We start from the raw sequence: 17,373 nt of genomic DNA, 5'->3' as shown, positions 1-17,373 counted from the left end.
ATTGAGAGAGGGATGCTCCGATTGTTCGGACATGTGGAGAGAATGAATGAAACTAAATTATGAAAAAGATTTATAATTCAAATTCAAAAATATCTTTATTAATAATAATAATATAGTTACACTTTGAATCGTCAATCTTACATAATGAACGTCTCATCCGTCTAAAATTACTGCAGCTTCTCACAACCTGTATAGCCGGGGAAAAGAAGCTGCAAGAAAACCTCGGCACAGGGCCCTAGACGTTCTTTAAAAAAAATAAAAATAAACATAAAATATTGGTATACAATTGAGTAATTTAGCTGCCTAATATCAGTTCTCAGACAGTTAATCCCATGCATTCATATCTTCTAAATAATCACTAACATTATAATAACCTTTTTTGTAAAGTTTTTGGGTGTTTTTTGTAAATGCGGGTGTTTACCGACGTAAGTACGTATATATATAAACTGCCTATATACGTCCCACTGCTGGGCACAGGCCTCCCCTCAATCAACCGGAGGGGGTATGGAGCATACTCCACCACGCTGCTCCACTGCGGGTTGGTGGAGGTGTTTTTACGGCTAATAGCCGGGACCAACGGCTTAACGTGCCCTCCGAAGCACGGAATCATCTTACTTTTTCGGACAATCAGGTGATTCAAGCCTGAAAAGTCCTCACCAAACAAAGGACAATCTCACAAAGTGATTCCGACAAAATCCTTCCACGCGGACGAAGTCGCAGGCAAAAGCTAGTGTAAGCATATGAGTTTAAAGTGTTCCTGCAAAGGCCTTCTTTGTTTTGTAATTATGAATTTACCAATAAGGATTAAAACTACCTATCTTACTGGGATTAGGTGTGCCTACCCTAAGGAGGTTAATGAGCCTTGGTTGATGTACGTTTAAATTAATACAACATTGTTAATTATGTGGTATTCTTATCTCTCGCCTCGTCTGTATTGAAGCGCAGTACAGAAACAAGATGCAGTAAGGTATCTTCATTCAAATCATCTCACGCACATGGTAATGGTACTGATTCCAGTACACAACGTCTAAATTTATTATAATAAAATAATAAATAATAATAAAATTTATTTATTTCCACACAAAGCGTTTTAACAACAATTTTAGAGTTACAAAATTAGTAAGGAGCAAGTTACAGAATAATAATTTCAGCTGATGTCTAAAATAGACTCAAGCCTGTGCTATAGGCATCAGCTACCATCTTAGTGTTACAATATTTTATAGATATAGACAGTATTAGATTGTGGACACAGATTCGTGAAACAAGCTTAGCTTAATGTTTGACAAAATTTCGACTGCGAAAAGAAAATTTATAAAAGAACAGAAATTTAGCATAATTAAAATTAAAATATAAATATGCCATATTTGTGTATATGAGTATAGTATGAGACCAGTGGTTTATATGAAATTTTAAGTTATATCTGTCAATTTTTTTCCGTCGGTAATCAATAGGCATAAGATTTATGGAACACACGTCAATTTTAGGCAAAAATTTTACTCAGCCAATAATCCGACAGAATTATGTTGACAGCACGATACCTATGACTCTGGCAGTAATGGTTGTCTTCCCTACGTCGACTGGTTGCCATAAACCATAAAGTTGAATTTGATATACCTATTTGGTTCGCCCGGGTTATTCATTCATAGACTCATTCATTTTAATATTACGAGCTGTCAATCATTCGTCCCTTTCCTTTTCGGCGGGTGACGGGTATAACTTAAAATAAAATTAGGCGGTGTCTGCAGGAATCAGGGACATTGTTTATATAGGAGTCGCTCATTTATCCCACCAAACTAGCCATAGAGAGGGCCGATCAGCTCGCGACAACAAACACTTCAGGAGTCCGATACCGACCCCGCCAGCGTGATCGATGACTTCCCTCATTCTTATCGCTATCGGCATACTAAAGTCGATTAATTCTTTCAAATAGTCTCAGACGACAGGCCTGAGGGGTTAAAAGTCCACATCAAAGCAATTCATCTAGAAAAGCAATATTGCTCCGGCCAAGTAGTTAATGCCACTTGCAGCTAACCTACAATAAGTCACGTCAAATAAGAAAAATGCCATACCAATGTTCCCCTTTTCTCAAATCAAGTAGACAACGCATATACCTAAAGCAGCAAGAATCCACGTCTTTTTTTTAACGTGATTGTAGATTTGCCGCGATGGCATTAACTACTTGACCGGACTAATGGGGAGCGCTGAAAGCTCTCACCCGGTACAACGTTTAAGACAAAAGGTCTGAGGGTGCATAGCAATAAACGCTTATCGAGGGAAATCGTCGACCACGCCGGCGGGGTTGGTATTGGGGTACGGTTGGTATCGGGGTCCGGTCGCTATCGGGGTCCGGTCGGTGTCGGGGTCCGGCCGGTATCGGGGTCCTCAAGAATTCACGTCAAAATGTGTTTCAGTCATGTAACTGTACGTATTTGCTACTATGTCTGAACCGTGCAAACTCTTCAAACAACAGTCGAGATGATTTGTCACTAGTTTCTGTTTGCACAGTGATTTCTTTATTTAGTACGAGATAACTCGTTCCACAATTACCTTTGTAAGTAAGTACCTAGTTAATATAGTTACGATTTTATTCGTGTCATACTGCATCGTTAGTGGAAATGTGATTGTCAAATCAAGTGGTCTTTCCGTGTTGAAGTGTCATGGACTTTACTAATAGCAAGGTATGTATTTATAACATTAATTATTACAATTAGGTACCTACGTAGTAGTTGTTTACTTTCTTTATAATACTCTCTATAGATAATATTAAATAACTGGCCATAAGCCTGCAGGGGTAACATACGCAAGAAATCAGAATAATTTATTCAGCGTAATTATCATGAATAAACTTGTTGAAGGTCAATGTAACATTTTTGAATTTACGTCATTTCGCAAGGTGTTATGACTGAGGAGAAGAAATGACAAGAAACTGCAACAGCAAAACATCTTTTAAATCAATGAGATAATTTTATAATAACTTGAAATGTATATACCCTATATACATTTCAAGTTATTATAAAATTATCTCTATAATAAATTAGGTCGAAATCAATAAGGTTGTTTTTTCTCCTAACTTGCGTGACACGTGATTTTGTTCGTATTTTGACAGAACGACATGACTTATTTGGGTTCACATATTGGCACCAATCGACAAAACGACATAATTATATCGTAAGAATCGATAAAATGAACGTGACCAAATTTTATCATGTAACGCATGTTAGCCCTACTGGAGACATATAACACAGGTGTCCCAGTTTAGGCTCCAGCTTCTACAAGTACTATTTATGTTTATGTTTTAAACCATTATGAATAAGAATAATGTTAGTTGTAGAGGAACAGCCTCAGAGGGCCAGTGGTGGAGCGTTGCGCTCACGACCACGGCCCGGGTTTGAATCCTTTGTGAAAATCACTTTGTGATCCCTAGTTTGGTTAGGACATTACAGGCTGATCACCTGATTGTTCGAAAGTAAGATGATCCGAGCTTCGGAAGGCACGATAAGCCATTGGTCCCGGTTACTACTTACTGATGTAAGTATGTACTCGTTACAATGAGCCATGTCAGGGGCCTTTGGCGGCTCAATAATAACCCTGACTCCAGGGTTGATGAGGTTGGTATTCCACCTTACAACCTACACGATAAGAAGAATATTTGTAGAGGAATTAGATTCTTTACATACTTAGTTACTTAACTAACTAATCTCTCTGGGAGGTCTTCGTAGCTTGTTCAGGGTGCTACGGACTATTGTAGGTTGGCTTGGCGGTCAAATACTTACACAAGTTCACAGCTTGTTTATTGGTAAGACCACAATGGCCCCGATTCCTGCAGACACCTCTTAATTTTATTTTAAGTTATTTAGGAAAGGGAAAGGGACTGATGAATATCAACAACTTAATTTTAAAATAAATGAATTACCCGTGCGAATAAAATAGGCATCTCGCTGGTATGCAATCCGTTTGACGTGTTATCTACTTAATTCTGTCGGATTATTGGTCGATGTAAAATTTTTAGACGGTTGTTTTAAAATTGACGTGTATTTCATACATTGTATGCCTGTCGATTACCCGTCCCTTTATTTTTCAACGGATAAGAAAATTACAGGTACTTATAACTTAAAATAATATTAGATGGCGTCTGCAGGAATTAGCACCATTTTATAACTGTGACGTATGTACTTTGTCTAAGGTTTGTTTACATCTGTAAATTATGGAAAGTGAGTCAGTTAGAAAAGATAAGAGCTAGTACAAAGAGACAAAACAGTACTGAGTAGCAATATCGCTGTAGTCAAATGAGTAATTAGGAGTACTTATTAAGCAATTCAAATTAAGCGCCAGCGCGCGTCATGCAGGTGATTATTTATCAATTATCATCCATGCTAACAGCTAATAGGTGCTAATAGGCTCACGATCTGGAGGTCCGGGTTCGATTCCCGATGGGGACATTGTCGAAATCACTTTGTGAGACTGTCCTTTGTTTGGTAAAGACTTTTCAGGCTTGAATCACCTGATTGTCCGAAAAAGTAAGATGATTCCGTGCTTCGGAGGGCACGTTAAGCCGTTGGTCCCGGCTATTTATTAGCCGTAAAAACACCTCCACCAACCCGCATTAGAGCAGCGTGGTGGAGTATGCTCCATACCCCCTCCGGTTGATTGAGGGGAGACCTGTGCCCAGCAGTGGGACGTATATAGGCAGTTTATGTTATGTTATGTTATGCTAATAGATATTATAAATGGGAAAGTGTATGTGTGTGTCTGTCTGTTTGTTTGCACATCTTTTACGGTAAAACGGCGCAACGAATGACTTGTTTTTTTAAGTGGAGATAGTTGAAGGGATGGAGAGTGACATAGGCTACTTTCGGTCTCTTTCTAACCCCCCACTTTCCTAAAATGGGGGGGGGTGTAAGTTTGTATAGAGTATCCCGCAATTTTCAAGGTAGAAAGCTAAAAATTGGTATGTGGACTATTTGTAACTAACAAAGAAATCGTGGAAATCTGCACCTAACCCTTTCAAAGAGGGGGGTGAAATTTTACACGGGACTTTTCCCAGTTTTCAAGGTAGGAAGCTAAAAATTGGTATATCAGGAAGAGGGAACCGTGTTGCCCCGAATTTAACGCGAGCGAAGCCGCGGGCAAAAGCTAGTCCTGTATAAAGTAATTAACTAAAAAGTATTTACTTGGTCATTAGCAAAAGTATTTCATTGTGCAATCCTCTTCGTATTGTTAATTATGTAGCGCCTGTACCTGGGCGGGCAAGAGCCCTCAGCGCTCACCATTTGTCCGGCCAAGTAGTTAATGCCATTTGCGGCAAATCTACTTACAATAAGTCATGTCAAAAAAAAACTGTACCTGGGAGAAAACAATCAAAGAATGTTGTGTTTTGTTGCCCTGCCTACCCTGATAACGTGAGATGTACGTATCTGTCACTTTATTTACAAAAACTTTTGGTTCGCTATCTTTTTTAAAAGTAAGTAGTATCTGAAGTATCATTTTCGATGATAAGTAAGCACTTATCATCGAAATTTAGTAAGTTAACCTACGTTTAGTAAAGACGGAACTGTATTCCTGATAACCATAACGAATATAATGAAAGAAATCTACTGTCTTCATATAAGAACGAATAAATTAGCAAAAAACGGATGTATAAATGGAGGATTATTATAAATACTTAATTAACATCTTAATCTGTTACGACTTCTGCCCTGTATTGACATACTCACATCCATATTCTAAGATGTTAACTCGAACTTTTCCCAAACCGTCCTCAGTTGAAGCGACCTTAAAAGGAAGACCTCCACCGTAACTCGAGTTTACTTCAGTCCTTCCTTCTATCGTGTGGGTTGTGAGGTGGATTACCAAGCCCAACAACCCTGGCGTCAGGGTTATTATTGAGCCGCCAATGACCCTTGACAAGACTCATGTAACGACTACGTACTTACATCAGTCAGTAGTAACCGGGGCCAACAGCTTAACGTGCCTTAGCACGGATCATGTTACTTTTGGACAATCAGGTGAGAAGCCTGTAATGTCCTGACCAAAATAGAGATCACAAAGTGACTTTTGTGATTGTCCCCACCGGGAGTTACTTTAGTGAGGTACATACATACATACATAAACTCACGCCCGTAATCCCTAATGGGGTGGGCAGAGCCACAAGTAATCAAAGACAACTTGCAGCCACTGTTGATACGATGTCGTAAGCTGGATATGATGAACTTTATGGTGATAAGGGATCAGCCTATCGCCCATAACATTAGTCCATCATGTTAGAGGACACAATCCCTCTGTCGGTTTTTACGACATGCCCGGGAAGACAAGCAGCTGAACGTGTTCTATGTTTTTTATTTGCTCCCAGAACAGCATAGAAGCAAGTGAGGTATGAGGTATGAGGTAGTGAGGTATGACGTCATAATTTTCGTATTGTTTTGTTGGTAGTATGATATGTTCGACTTTAATTAATATTTTAGAATACAGGTGTTAGAATAAATACACGATTACGTATAATGGATCTGCATTGCACGAATACGAGCCTGGATCGCTCTAAGCTCGAGTTTGATTAACAGGATCCCCGCTGTGCCCGAGAACGGCATTGAGTATTTTATACTTACTTATTTTTCTTCATTCCTATAGAATGTAGAAACAAAAGGATGCGACAAGGATGTCCTGCGAATCACAAACCTAAAAGTATGGACACCAGAGGAGAAGTCATGGTGGAGACGGAAGGTTACGAAGCCGAAGACTGTGATATTGAACAATGGTGAGTATAAAGGAATAGTTTAAACTTGTATCACGACGAGACGATATAATAACGTATAGGTACATAAATATAAAAAATAAATTGAAAGTGTACAGTCTGTGTGTCATAGGGCGGTATTAATAAACTAACTTCAGCTTCGAGACTGCTCTCAAGATCGTGTCAATGTGACAGTTCTCATATAAAAACAGGGACTTGAGCATGGTCTTGAGGGCAGTCTCAGCTGGGATTAGTTTATTAATACCACCCTAAGTAAAACAATATTGCACTTCGGCGCATACAAAGGTTAATATACAATGTCAACAAATTACTTCAATGTAGCCTTATGGTCGATATACATTATTGGTGCTGATTCCAGTACAGTACACACTATCTAATTTTATTTTAAGTTATACCTGTCATTTTCTTATCCGCTGAAAAAGAAGGGGACGGGTAATCGTTAGGCATAAAATTTATGGAACACGTCAATTTCAGGCAGAAATTAAAAATCTCCTAGCAAACAGATTGAAAGAAAATCAGCGGGATGCCTATTTTATTCGCTCCGGTTATTCATTCATTTTATAATTAATAATTGCCAATCATTTGTCCCTTTCTTTTTCGGCGGATAAGAAAATGGCGGGTATAACTTAAAATAAAAATAAGAAGGTGTCTGCAGGAATCGGAGCCATTAATTAATTTAATAAACATTTTGAACGAAATACCATTTTAGCCTGAATACTTTAGCACTCTTTGTGAAGATTAGTTAAGCTACAAAGCAGTAAGTTATTACTTAAACTTATTGCAACTTATATTAACAATGTCAACATTTTAGTTACAGGCTGCATAAAGGAAGGCGAATTTGTTGCTGTACTTGGACCAAGGTATATCTATCAATAATTTCCTTATTAAACACAGCACAATACATATATGACAATTACAATTGGACGTCATAAGCATAATAAGCGGTATTTTTGCAAAATCGTAATAATTAATTGATTGTAATATTTATCTATTTGTACTTACTAATGTCGTTGTGAGGATCAAAAATCCTTATAAGTATCAAAAAATATTATTAATACAGACGGGCTCATTGGCTACCAAAAACACGCCCATGTACGTAAATATGTTCAGCGATTATTTACGGTTTTGGAGATATGACCCATTTTGAACGTGAACCTCTGGGCCAGCCTGTATATTTATTTAATACCATACAGAATCTGTATTTTATATTATCATTCATCTTTTCCTCCCACTAAAGCACCTCTTCTGTGGCGCAGCGGTAAACGCGCTCGGTCTACGATTGTTGAAGTTAAGCAACTTTCGCAAAGGCCGGTCATAGGATGGGTGACCACAAAAATAAAAAAGTTTTCATCTCGAGCTCCTCCGTGCTTCGGAAGGCACGTTAAGCCATTGGTCCCGGCTGCATTAGCAGTCGTAATAACTACCAATACGCACTGGGCCCGCGTGTTGTTTTAAGGCCCAATCTCCCTATCCATCCATAGGGCAGGCCCATGCCCCAGCAGTGGGGACGATAATGGGCTGATGATGAAAGCACCTTTTAATATTGCAACTCTGTTACTAATCGATACGTATTTATATTTCCAGTGGTGCAGGCAAGACGACATTTCTGGTGTCCCTAGCTGGTAAATGCTCCCTGCCTTCCGAAGGTGTCGTTACAGTGAAGGGTACAAATGTCAGGGAACTTCAAGACGTGGCCGAGGTGGTCCCTCAATCTGAAGCATTCATGCCCAGTTTAACTGTCATGGAACATTTGGTGTTTATGGTTAGTAGGATACTTGGTGATTTTAGAAGGTTGGGCTGTGGAATTACAATGGGAAATAGGATGTTTTTCTTTTTAAATACAAAGGGAATCAACACGTAAATATTGCATCACGCCTGTATCTCCGAAGAGGCAGGCAGACATGTATAATATACACTCACTCCTCGCCAGCTAAGTAAAATTCTTATTTATTTATTAAAAAAAAAAATTCTTAACCGAGATGGTAAATAATAATATTTGCAGTTGTGACCTCCTAGTAACTGTGAAACACCTGTTTCAGAAGGTCACACTCCTCCATATCCATAAGTACTTATTGATACCAGAAGTCTGAACTACATATATAATAGAGGGAGTCCATTCCATTAACCAAACCACGCTATATGTAGGATTTAAACGTGAATTCTAACTTATATTCGTAAAGTCGAGGTCTGTGGTTTAGATCCCAACCCGGGAAGTAAGGTTTTCTATATTTTAGTTTTATTATAAAAAAAAAACATTTCTGGCTCCTGCTTGCAGTAGTTTCGTAATCGACGAAATTTATATCAACAAAACAGATAATAGGTTAAGGCTCGTTCCACACAGAGGCGGGAGCGGATTTGTTTTGTTGTTTCATGACCCCTAAAACAAAATCAAATCTTTCGTAGATTTTTATACGCAACAACGGCTTTGAGATACTAATCGGATGCGATCTCTGCACAGAACCAGAAAAGTACTTCAATACGCATTTTTGGTTTGAAAAACAAAATAAGTAACCGTTATTATGATCGAAATGTTTATTTGCCCCACAAAGATGTTTTTAACATCAAAATTGGAATTCCCTGATAATTTAGAAGTGAAACCCTTCATTGACTCCACTACTAAAATATTTGTGTTTCAGACAGAAATGAAACTTGGGAGCTGTAAGACGTCAACTAACAGAGTAATACTGACGGAATTGATGCACGAATTGAAACTTAAACCTCTTGAGCACACGTTAACTAATGCTCTTTCTGGTGGAGAGAGGAGGTTGCTGTCTTTGGCTACATCAGTAAGTTTAAAATATCAAATGTTCATGTGGCTCACGTGTCCCAGTTTCGAATCCCAGTGGAGGCATATCACAAAAATCACTTTGTAACAGCAATGTTAACCTGCAAAGATTGATCACCCGATTGTCCAAATGTAAGATCAGTCGATCCCGGGTAAGCGGCCTTTGGCGACTCAAAAATAACCCTGACACCAGGGTTGGTGAGGCCGGTCATCTACTTAAATAAACTCGTAAGCTCTATTAAAATGTGCATTGCCAAGGCGTCAAAAGATCAAACCCACTATTGCTTGCCGGTTTGAAATAGTGTCAACCAGAGATATTCGAAAGTTCAAGTGTGACTTGGCTTTGCTTCATATCATCTTCAATTTGATCACGGTATACGAAATTTCACTTTCGTATAAAGTATAGCCCTTTTTATTTTTGTGTGATAGTTTACTTTCTAATTTTGAAATTGTATTTTTTTTGTGTTTTTCATGTTAAGTATTTATCTTTTTTCATTCATTGTTTATTTTTGTTGTATTGTTTTCTCGTCATACAGCGCATTGGATTATACTGTAATGTTGTATGTACCTTTATAAACAATTAAATAAATATATTTTTTTACAGCTTCTATCAAACCCAGAAATACTAATCTGTGATGAACCAACGACGGGTCTCGACAGCTATAATGCGAGTTTAGTAATAGGTGTCTTGAAGAAAATAGCCTCTTTTAATAAGGTGGTGATTTGTTCAGTACATCAACCTTCATCTGATCTCTTTAAAGAGTTCAGTTCTATAATGCTGATGGCTGAAGGAAGACTCCTATTCCAAGGCACCCAAGATGATTGTAGAGATTTGTTTGAGAGGTGAGTATTTGTTACGGAAACTTAAATTTAACTAAAAATTTTTATTTTTTATGTTTGGATCATAACGATTATTATATTAAGGATTACCACGTGCTCAGCGGTGAAGGAAAACATCGTGAGGAAACCCACATTCCCGAGAAATGCATTTTCGGAGGTATGTGACCTAACCTGTATTGGGCTGGTATTCCCTTTGCGGGTTGGAAGGTCAGACATAAAAAACGGGACGGGGGATGCTAGGGAGATGATGGTATAATAAATTTTATTTAATTCTTTCGAATCACATACAAATGTGTTTTTTTCAAAAAGCCGCTTACGTGATTTTATCAACAAAACCTTGCAATAGACATTAGTTTCAATTCACGTAAATAAATGTGATCTCAATTTTTTGTTATTAAGTAATTGAAAGTAATGGAGGTTTTGTTGAACAAAATCACATCGGATTATGTTTTTTTTTTCAAAGAGATGACAATGCTGTTACTACTAATTAAGTACCGCGTATTTTCCTTCTTTACATTTGGTGAATAGCCATACTTCACCATGATCACAAAATACTTAGTACTTAAGTACCTAGTTATTTTTTTTCCATCGACCTTCTTACAAACCAACAAATTAAAAAACAAGCAATAAAATTGTAATGAAGCCATAAATTAATTTAAGTATCTTACGACCTTCAAACACCTTCTTTCTGAGAAATATGTCTTCTTATGGCCTAGCATAAATCTCCATTGCCCGAATAACTACAACCCAGCCGAGTTCTACATCCGAGCCGTATCTAGTTGGGATACAAACGAGAATCATGCGCAGACACTCACGGAAATATACGAGCAATCGCCGAAGTGCCACGGAACGCGTACTCGTAATAAAGGCAAAAGGGCGGAGGAACATAGAATGTAAGTTACAAAATAACATATACGTAGGTATTTTATCGTGTGGGCTGTGAGGTGGAATACCAACCTCATCAACCCTGGTGTCAGGGTTATTATTGAGCCGCCAAAGGCCCCTGACATGGTTCATGTAACGTTTACTCACTTACATCAGTAAGTAGTAACCGGGACCGAAGCTATAATGTCCTAATCAAACTCTGGCTAAGGCCCTCGCAGAATATTTAATACGGGCAATTACCTTTTACCATAGAATAAAGAATAATACTCGTAGAACGGTAGCTGTCCGCCCCGCACCAACTCGTATCGGGCGCCGACCTCACCCGTTCTGAGTCTTACTTTAGTCTTAAATGGCCGTGAGCTGCTAAGAAGTAAGGCGAAGAGCATGAACAGTCTGTCCCGCTCACACTTACGCGTTAGGCCGCTCATGGTTAGCATGAGATTTTTGTATAAAGTGTCTGGGGAGTGTTTTTACCCACGTCTCCAAAACTGACAGGTTTTGGAGGCCTATATGCAGGGTGTTAGTGACACTGTAACGAAAACTTCGCAAAAGTATGAAATTGAAAATAAGTATTTACTTAATTTAAAAAAAAACACAAAAAATTTCATTAATTTTCCGACTGAAAATTCCACTTGAACTCAGAATCATAGTCTGAATCACCCCCCTCAGTATTCGGTGACATCGTAACAAATACTGAGGGGGATGATTCAGCTGATTATTCAGAGTTAATATCAAGTCGAATTTTCCGTCGCAAAAGTATAGAATTTCTTGAAAATAATTTAAAAAACTAAGAAAACAACATGACTTTTGCGCCGGAATAATTCCACTTGATATTAACTCAGAATGACATGGTCTGAATCATCCCCCTGAGTATTCGTTACGATGTCACTAACACCCTGTATATATTGAATTGGGTAAAGACACACCCTTTACAAACTCCAGACTGTGGTTTATGGCTCAAGTCAACCCTATATTACTAGAAATATATGCCTGCCAATGTTTTTTTTCAGATGCCAAAGAAACTGGCTTATACAAGTATATTTATTACTATGGAGATCATCTTTAACACTGCCGAGAGAAGTGCTAAACAATTTGTTCCAGCTGTTTGTTTGTCTGGTTAGTTAAATTTAATAGTTTTTATAGAACTATGACCGTTATTTCCGAAGTATCAAGCCATAAAAGACGTAAACCTGGCATAAAATTGACGCGGCTGGCCCGGCGGCTCACCGATTTTGTTGAGTATTAAAGAAAACATAGAAAGTTTTACGAGCCCTTCGCTTTTGTACTAGCTAGCTTGATTAGTTCACCAAAGATCTTTAAGAGATTTGTGGAAGAGTCAATAGTGGCTATTTTGGCCATTAAAGTGTCATTAAAAGTTTTAGCAGTAGACATCCCTATATGTTTTATCGTTTTCATAATCCGGAGGATTTAAGTATGTATGTAATGTATGTTCCTTGGTGCAGTAACGACCCAATACGGCTTGTCCGGATAGAGTAACTTCAGTGCTATCCGTTTCTTTGGCCTGGAATACCATCTGAGGCAAATCTAATAGTCACATCAAAAATGAACTCAAAACTACGAAAAGGCGCCATGAGTGGTTTTGGTGTTTGTTGTCAGCAAGCCATTCCTCTGTTGCGTTGCTGCGGAGGTCCGTGTTGCTCTATGCGTTACTGAGATCTTTGTCGTTCTTTCAGCCACAGATAATATTTATGAAATACGTTTTACTTTCAGCCATACCTTTAATTATTTGCTTAATCGTATTCAAGTACTCTTAATCATAACTAAGCTTCTCTCTTCTTATATTAAAAACTATCTTTCGCAGGGAATGTCTTCAATAGTAATCGGTACATGCTACGTCGGTATCTCAGGCACCACTCAGAGAGGGATACAAGACCTTAGGGGGTACCTATGGCTGATCTGCAGCGAGATTTGCTTCAGCCTCTCCTACAACGCCCTCTATGTGTTCGAGGGGGAGCTGACTCTCTTCAGGAGGGAGGTTGGAGTATACAGAACTTCAGCGTACTTTGTTGCGAGGTTTTTCAGTCTGGTAAGTATGCGATTTTTTTTTCTAAAATTAGACTTAAATACATCGCCAAATCACTGAATTGAGATCCTTAACCTAATTGGCCTAGGTGCAAGGGCTTGTAGCATAAACTTTGGATAAAGTATGAAGTGTACCTTGTTTATCTTTGATCAAATGAGATAGCACCTCACCATTACTATTTTCCTAAATTAATTTATTGTTTCTTGATTCTAAAATATAATCTCTGCCAGGTTTATTATATTATCATCTTCATCACTCATCACATTATGCTTACTTACTTTAGAAAACTATCAAGAATCGATTCAGAAACAATGGTATTCTTCTCTTGGGTTATTTTTGAGCCGTCATTCTCCGATGATATGACTCAAATAACGACTACTTACTTGTTGATGCAAGTAGTAACAGGGACGAAATATTGGTTAATCCTTGGAAGTATTAGGAGTATTTGAAATAATCGTGTAACAACACTTTATTGCAGATTCCTCGATGTATAATCTGGCCAGTCATGTTCGTCGTTGTAGCCACGATAACTGTGGAGCTGCCCAACTACGTCATCACTTCTCTGGAGTTTATTCTCGCTTTAATGTGGGCTTCCGTGGCTGCTACTGCTTACGGTATTTATGTCATCTGCTTTTACCTATCTACAATATGGATGATTTCGATTTTTTGGAAGTTGTCGCTTCTATTTGATACGTTTGTATACATTACAATGTTTCTAACTTTTTTCTGGTACGAGTATATTACATTATAATAGGTTGTTTTAAGTTTACGCGGTTATTATCAGAATTAAAACACATAATAACGGGTTCTTACCGTGCCATGATCACGGGATGACTGTCATCACGTGATCATGGCACTTGCAATAGTGTCAAAATATCGGGAGTCTCATATCCCTGATTTAAACGCGGTAATAACACGTTATTATGTGTTTTAATTATTATAATACATGTAAGTCTTCTGATGTTATTTCTTCATTAATAAATCTGCCTTAATTTTTTTATCGTTTTTGTATGCGATTTAATTAGTAAAAACTCGACGTTTCTTAGTAATTTATGCGGCTGGAATTATGTCGGACGAAAAATAATCATACATGAAAGAAAAAACCTCTAATACCAGTTATAAAATACTTTATCTAATTCACTCTAGAACTCTCGTTAACACAATAATCTCCGTTGAACTCCCTTGTTTTTTTTTTTTTTTTGACGTGACTTATTGTAGATTTGCCGCAGATGGCATTAACTACTTGGCCGGACAAATGGGGAGCGCTGAAGGCTCTCACCCGGTACAACGTTTAAGACAACAGGCCTGAGGGTGCCCAGTTGGGCGCGAACCTCGGCTCAGGGCGTCGTCTGAGAGGAAAAATATTTGAAAGAATTAAACGACCCTAGTGGGTCGATAGTGATAAGCGCTGAATGAGGGAAATCGTCAACCACGCCGGCGGGGTCGGTATCGGGGTCCTGAAGTGTTTGGTGTCGCGAGCTGATTGGCTGCCTCTATGGCTAGGGTAATCGGGTCGTCGGGATCGTATATTACGTCCTTCGGACGCCGATATTTTTCAGTACCGTCCCTAAGCGGGATGTATTCGGAAGCCGCAACTACCAGGGGATTTGGGTGGTGCAGTGTATTTTTTTTTCTCAATCGCGCCTTTCTTCGCTAAATGACAACTGCTTAATGCCGCGGGATGGCGCCACCATCGTACGTTTTGTTTTTTTTTTTGATACGATCAGATTTACGCAACCGCTAACATACATTTCTGTTAATCCTAGGCCTCGGCATGGCAGCCCTCTTCACATCAACCGGCGTCATGGGTGACGTCATGCCCTGCGCTGACCTCCCTCTCTTCCTCATGTCCGGAGCCTTCCTGAGGATATCTTCCCTGCCCATCTGGTTGCACCCTGTCAAATACATCTCCCACTTCTACTATGTCATGGATGCTTTGAGCAACATTTATTGGAGGCAGATCGACCACATTGGTGAGTCTTATAGACTTAAGAGACTTATTGTGAACTATTTCCGGGTCGAGACGTTATTAAATGCTAAAGTAGGTAAAAAACAATTATCTTACTAACACCTTCGCACATTGCGCTTGCGAATTGAGTCGGTTTATATTGTTCGAGTATCCTTAGGGTAAGTAAATTAACATTATTGCTATTTAAGATACCTACCACGATCAGAACGTCAGGCCATCAGTCAGCGACTATTTTGCAACCACTGCGAGTATTGGAGCATTTGGAGACCTGAAATGGGTTTGACAACCTATTACGCTGACCAGCTTATCACCTTTATATGAGAGCCCTAAGCGCTCACCATTTGTCCGCCTAAGTAGTTAATCTGTCGCAAACCGACAATACATTAAAAAAACGAAAAAAGAAACAAAGTAACTGCTTACGTAAGAAAAGAAAATCTACCCAGGCAAAGCTCTTCGAATGTTTATGTTCTTTCTACAAACATCGAGATTAACCCATTTTCTATTCCAAAAACGTGTTTTATTTTCCGTATAGTAACCGGTTATTTTTTTATGGGCTCTATTATTTTTATGGCCCAATTTGGGACGGTAAATGAATTTACACTTCACGATTTTAAAGGCATAAAGAATAAAAATAAGTAGAGTGGCAACTTGATTGAAGTAGGTACTTAAATAAATATAGTATTATTAAAATACTAGAGTCTTGAACATTTACTTTACTTATTTATTAATTCACTCACGTTAAAAAGAAATGGTTCAATAGTTTTAAAATATTCAGGTAATTATTTATTAACTTACTAACATCAATTATTGTGAGTAAACAACTAAGTATCTACGTGAAGGCAGTCAGGTATTTTCAAAGCAATTTAAACTTTCTATCACAAATTACGAAAGCTCAAATTTTGAAATCTCAAGCTCGGCTCTTATCCACCTGTGAATTCAGTAACATGGTTTATCTCGGGATATAAATTATAGGCATTTTTAGAGACATTGTCTTTAAAAGGCATCTTGATAGCTAATAGCTCCGGTACAAACCAGATTTTTGTATAAAAAGGCCGATGAAAAGAATTTTATTACATAGTGAGAGTAACGGGTTGTTAGCGCCGTCTATTAAAATTTAAATTATGATCGTACCAACGATATTACTTTTTAACAATCAATTTCCATCTCGGCTTTTATATATTTTTGTGTAAAATGCTAGGTTTTTATGAATGGATTCTCTGTCTTTTGGCTATTTATTTTAATTTATCGTTGATTAATGTTTACCCTAAACCTAAATTACCTAATCATGAAATGTTTTACTATTTAACCTTTATAGACGGAAATACAGCTTACCACCTAACGTTGGTCTAACAGAAAGTTCGGTGAAGAGGGAGTACTTAGGTCATTTTGCGAGTTGCGATCGGAATAATACTACGTATGGAACGGCAACTCTCCTCCCCCCACCAGCGTCTGAGCTAGGTTTACCTCACCCCCCTCGAATATAATATAGACTTGAATCGTAAAGGCTATTAGGTATTGAATTGACAGCCCTCAGAAGTCACACGCACAGTTGCGCGTGTTGATAATGTCAATGTGTAATGTCTGTGTAAAACGAGGTTGTTTGTATGAAGTGTCCGGGGTGTTAGGTGTCGATGTACCCCTGACTTACTCGATTAGGAATATAAGTAGTCATGATTCTTAATGGTATGTTATTTTAACAAGCGTTGTAAGGGTCGTGTAAGTTATTGTCTGTATGTATGTTGCTCTAACTTTTTAATTTAGTAACAAAATGGAAGGGTTTCGTATTATGTCATGCCATTTCTTCACTTTTCTCAGATTCTGATGCCATCTTTAATAATATTTTGTTTATCATTCCAGATTGTCCATATAACACAACGATGTGTGTCAACGACGGTATCTCAGTATTAGTTGAAAATGGGTACGCAAAGGACTTCATTCTACAAGATACTTTGGGTCTACTTTGTGTTACTATAATTTGGTCTGCCTTGGGTTATTACGGTTTAAAGCGAGAAGAAAAGAAGGGGTATGCTTATTAGAATAAGAAAACTTTATTAAATTATGGAAAAATATTGTATTTTCATCTTTATTCTTATATTTTAAAA

General features: G+C 38.1%; 1 protein-coding gene across 2 annotated transcripts; it reads left to right on the top strand.

The window, feature by feature from the left end:
* Positions 1–2,581: 2,581 nt before the first annotated feature.
* LOC126372039 (protein brown-like) lies at positions 2,582–17,351 on the top strand. 2 transcript variants are annotated; one of them, XM_050017550.1, is made up of 12 exons: positions 2,582–2,678; positions 6,625–6,751; positions 7,560–7,608; positions 8,333–8,510; positions 9,385–9,534; positions 10,138–10,376; positions 11,090–11,266; positions 12,269–12,374; positions 13,081–13,254; positions 13,781–13,916; positions 15,069–15,275; positions 17,129–17,351. In XM_050017550.1, exons 1-12 carry the CDS (start codon positions 2,658–2,660, stop codon positions 17,305–17,307), a joined length of 1,743 nt encoding a protein of 580 aa, XP_049873507.1. In that variant the 5' UTR covers positions 2,582–2,657; the 3' UTR covers positions 17,308–17,351. The 2 variants fall into 2 exon arrangements, with proteins under 2 accessions (XP_049873507.1, XP_049873499.1); XM_050017542.1 differs by having other exon boundaries at positions 13,081–13,305.
* The last annotated feature ends 22 nt before the right edge of the window (positions 17,352–17,373 follow it).

This window comes from Pectinophora gossypiella, chromosome 2, assembly GCF_024362695.1.
Source record: "Pectinophora gossypiella chromosome 2, ilPecGoss1.1, whole genome shotgun sequence".
Taxonomy (NCBI): Eukaryota; Metazoa; Arthropoda; class Insecta; order Lepidoptera; family Gelechiidae; genus Pectinophora; species Pectinophora gossypiella.
Note: the sequence above shows the minus strand (reverse complement) of the source record. Positions and strands in the feature narration are given on the sequence as shown.

Excerpts from the sequence above, each read along its gene's own strand:
- LOC126372039 (XM_050017542.1), top strand. The coding sequence starts at position 2,658 with ATGGACTTTACTAATAGCAAG. Across the intron at positions 6,752-7,559 it reads GACTGTGATATTGAACAATG|TTACAGGCTGCATAAAGGAA; the intron begins GTGAGTATAAAG and ends TCAACATTTTAG. Across the intron at positions 13,917-15,068 it reads CGTGGCTGCTACTGCTTACG|GCCTCGGCATGGCAGCCCTC; the intron begins GTATTTATGTCA and ends TGTTAATCCTAG.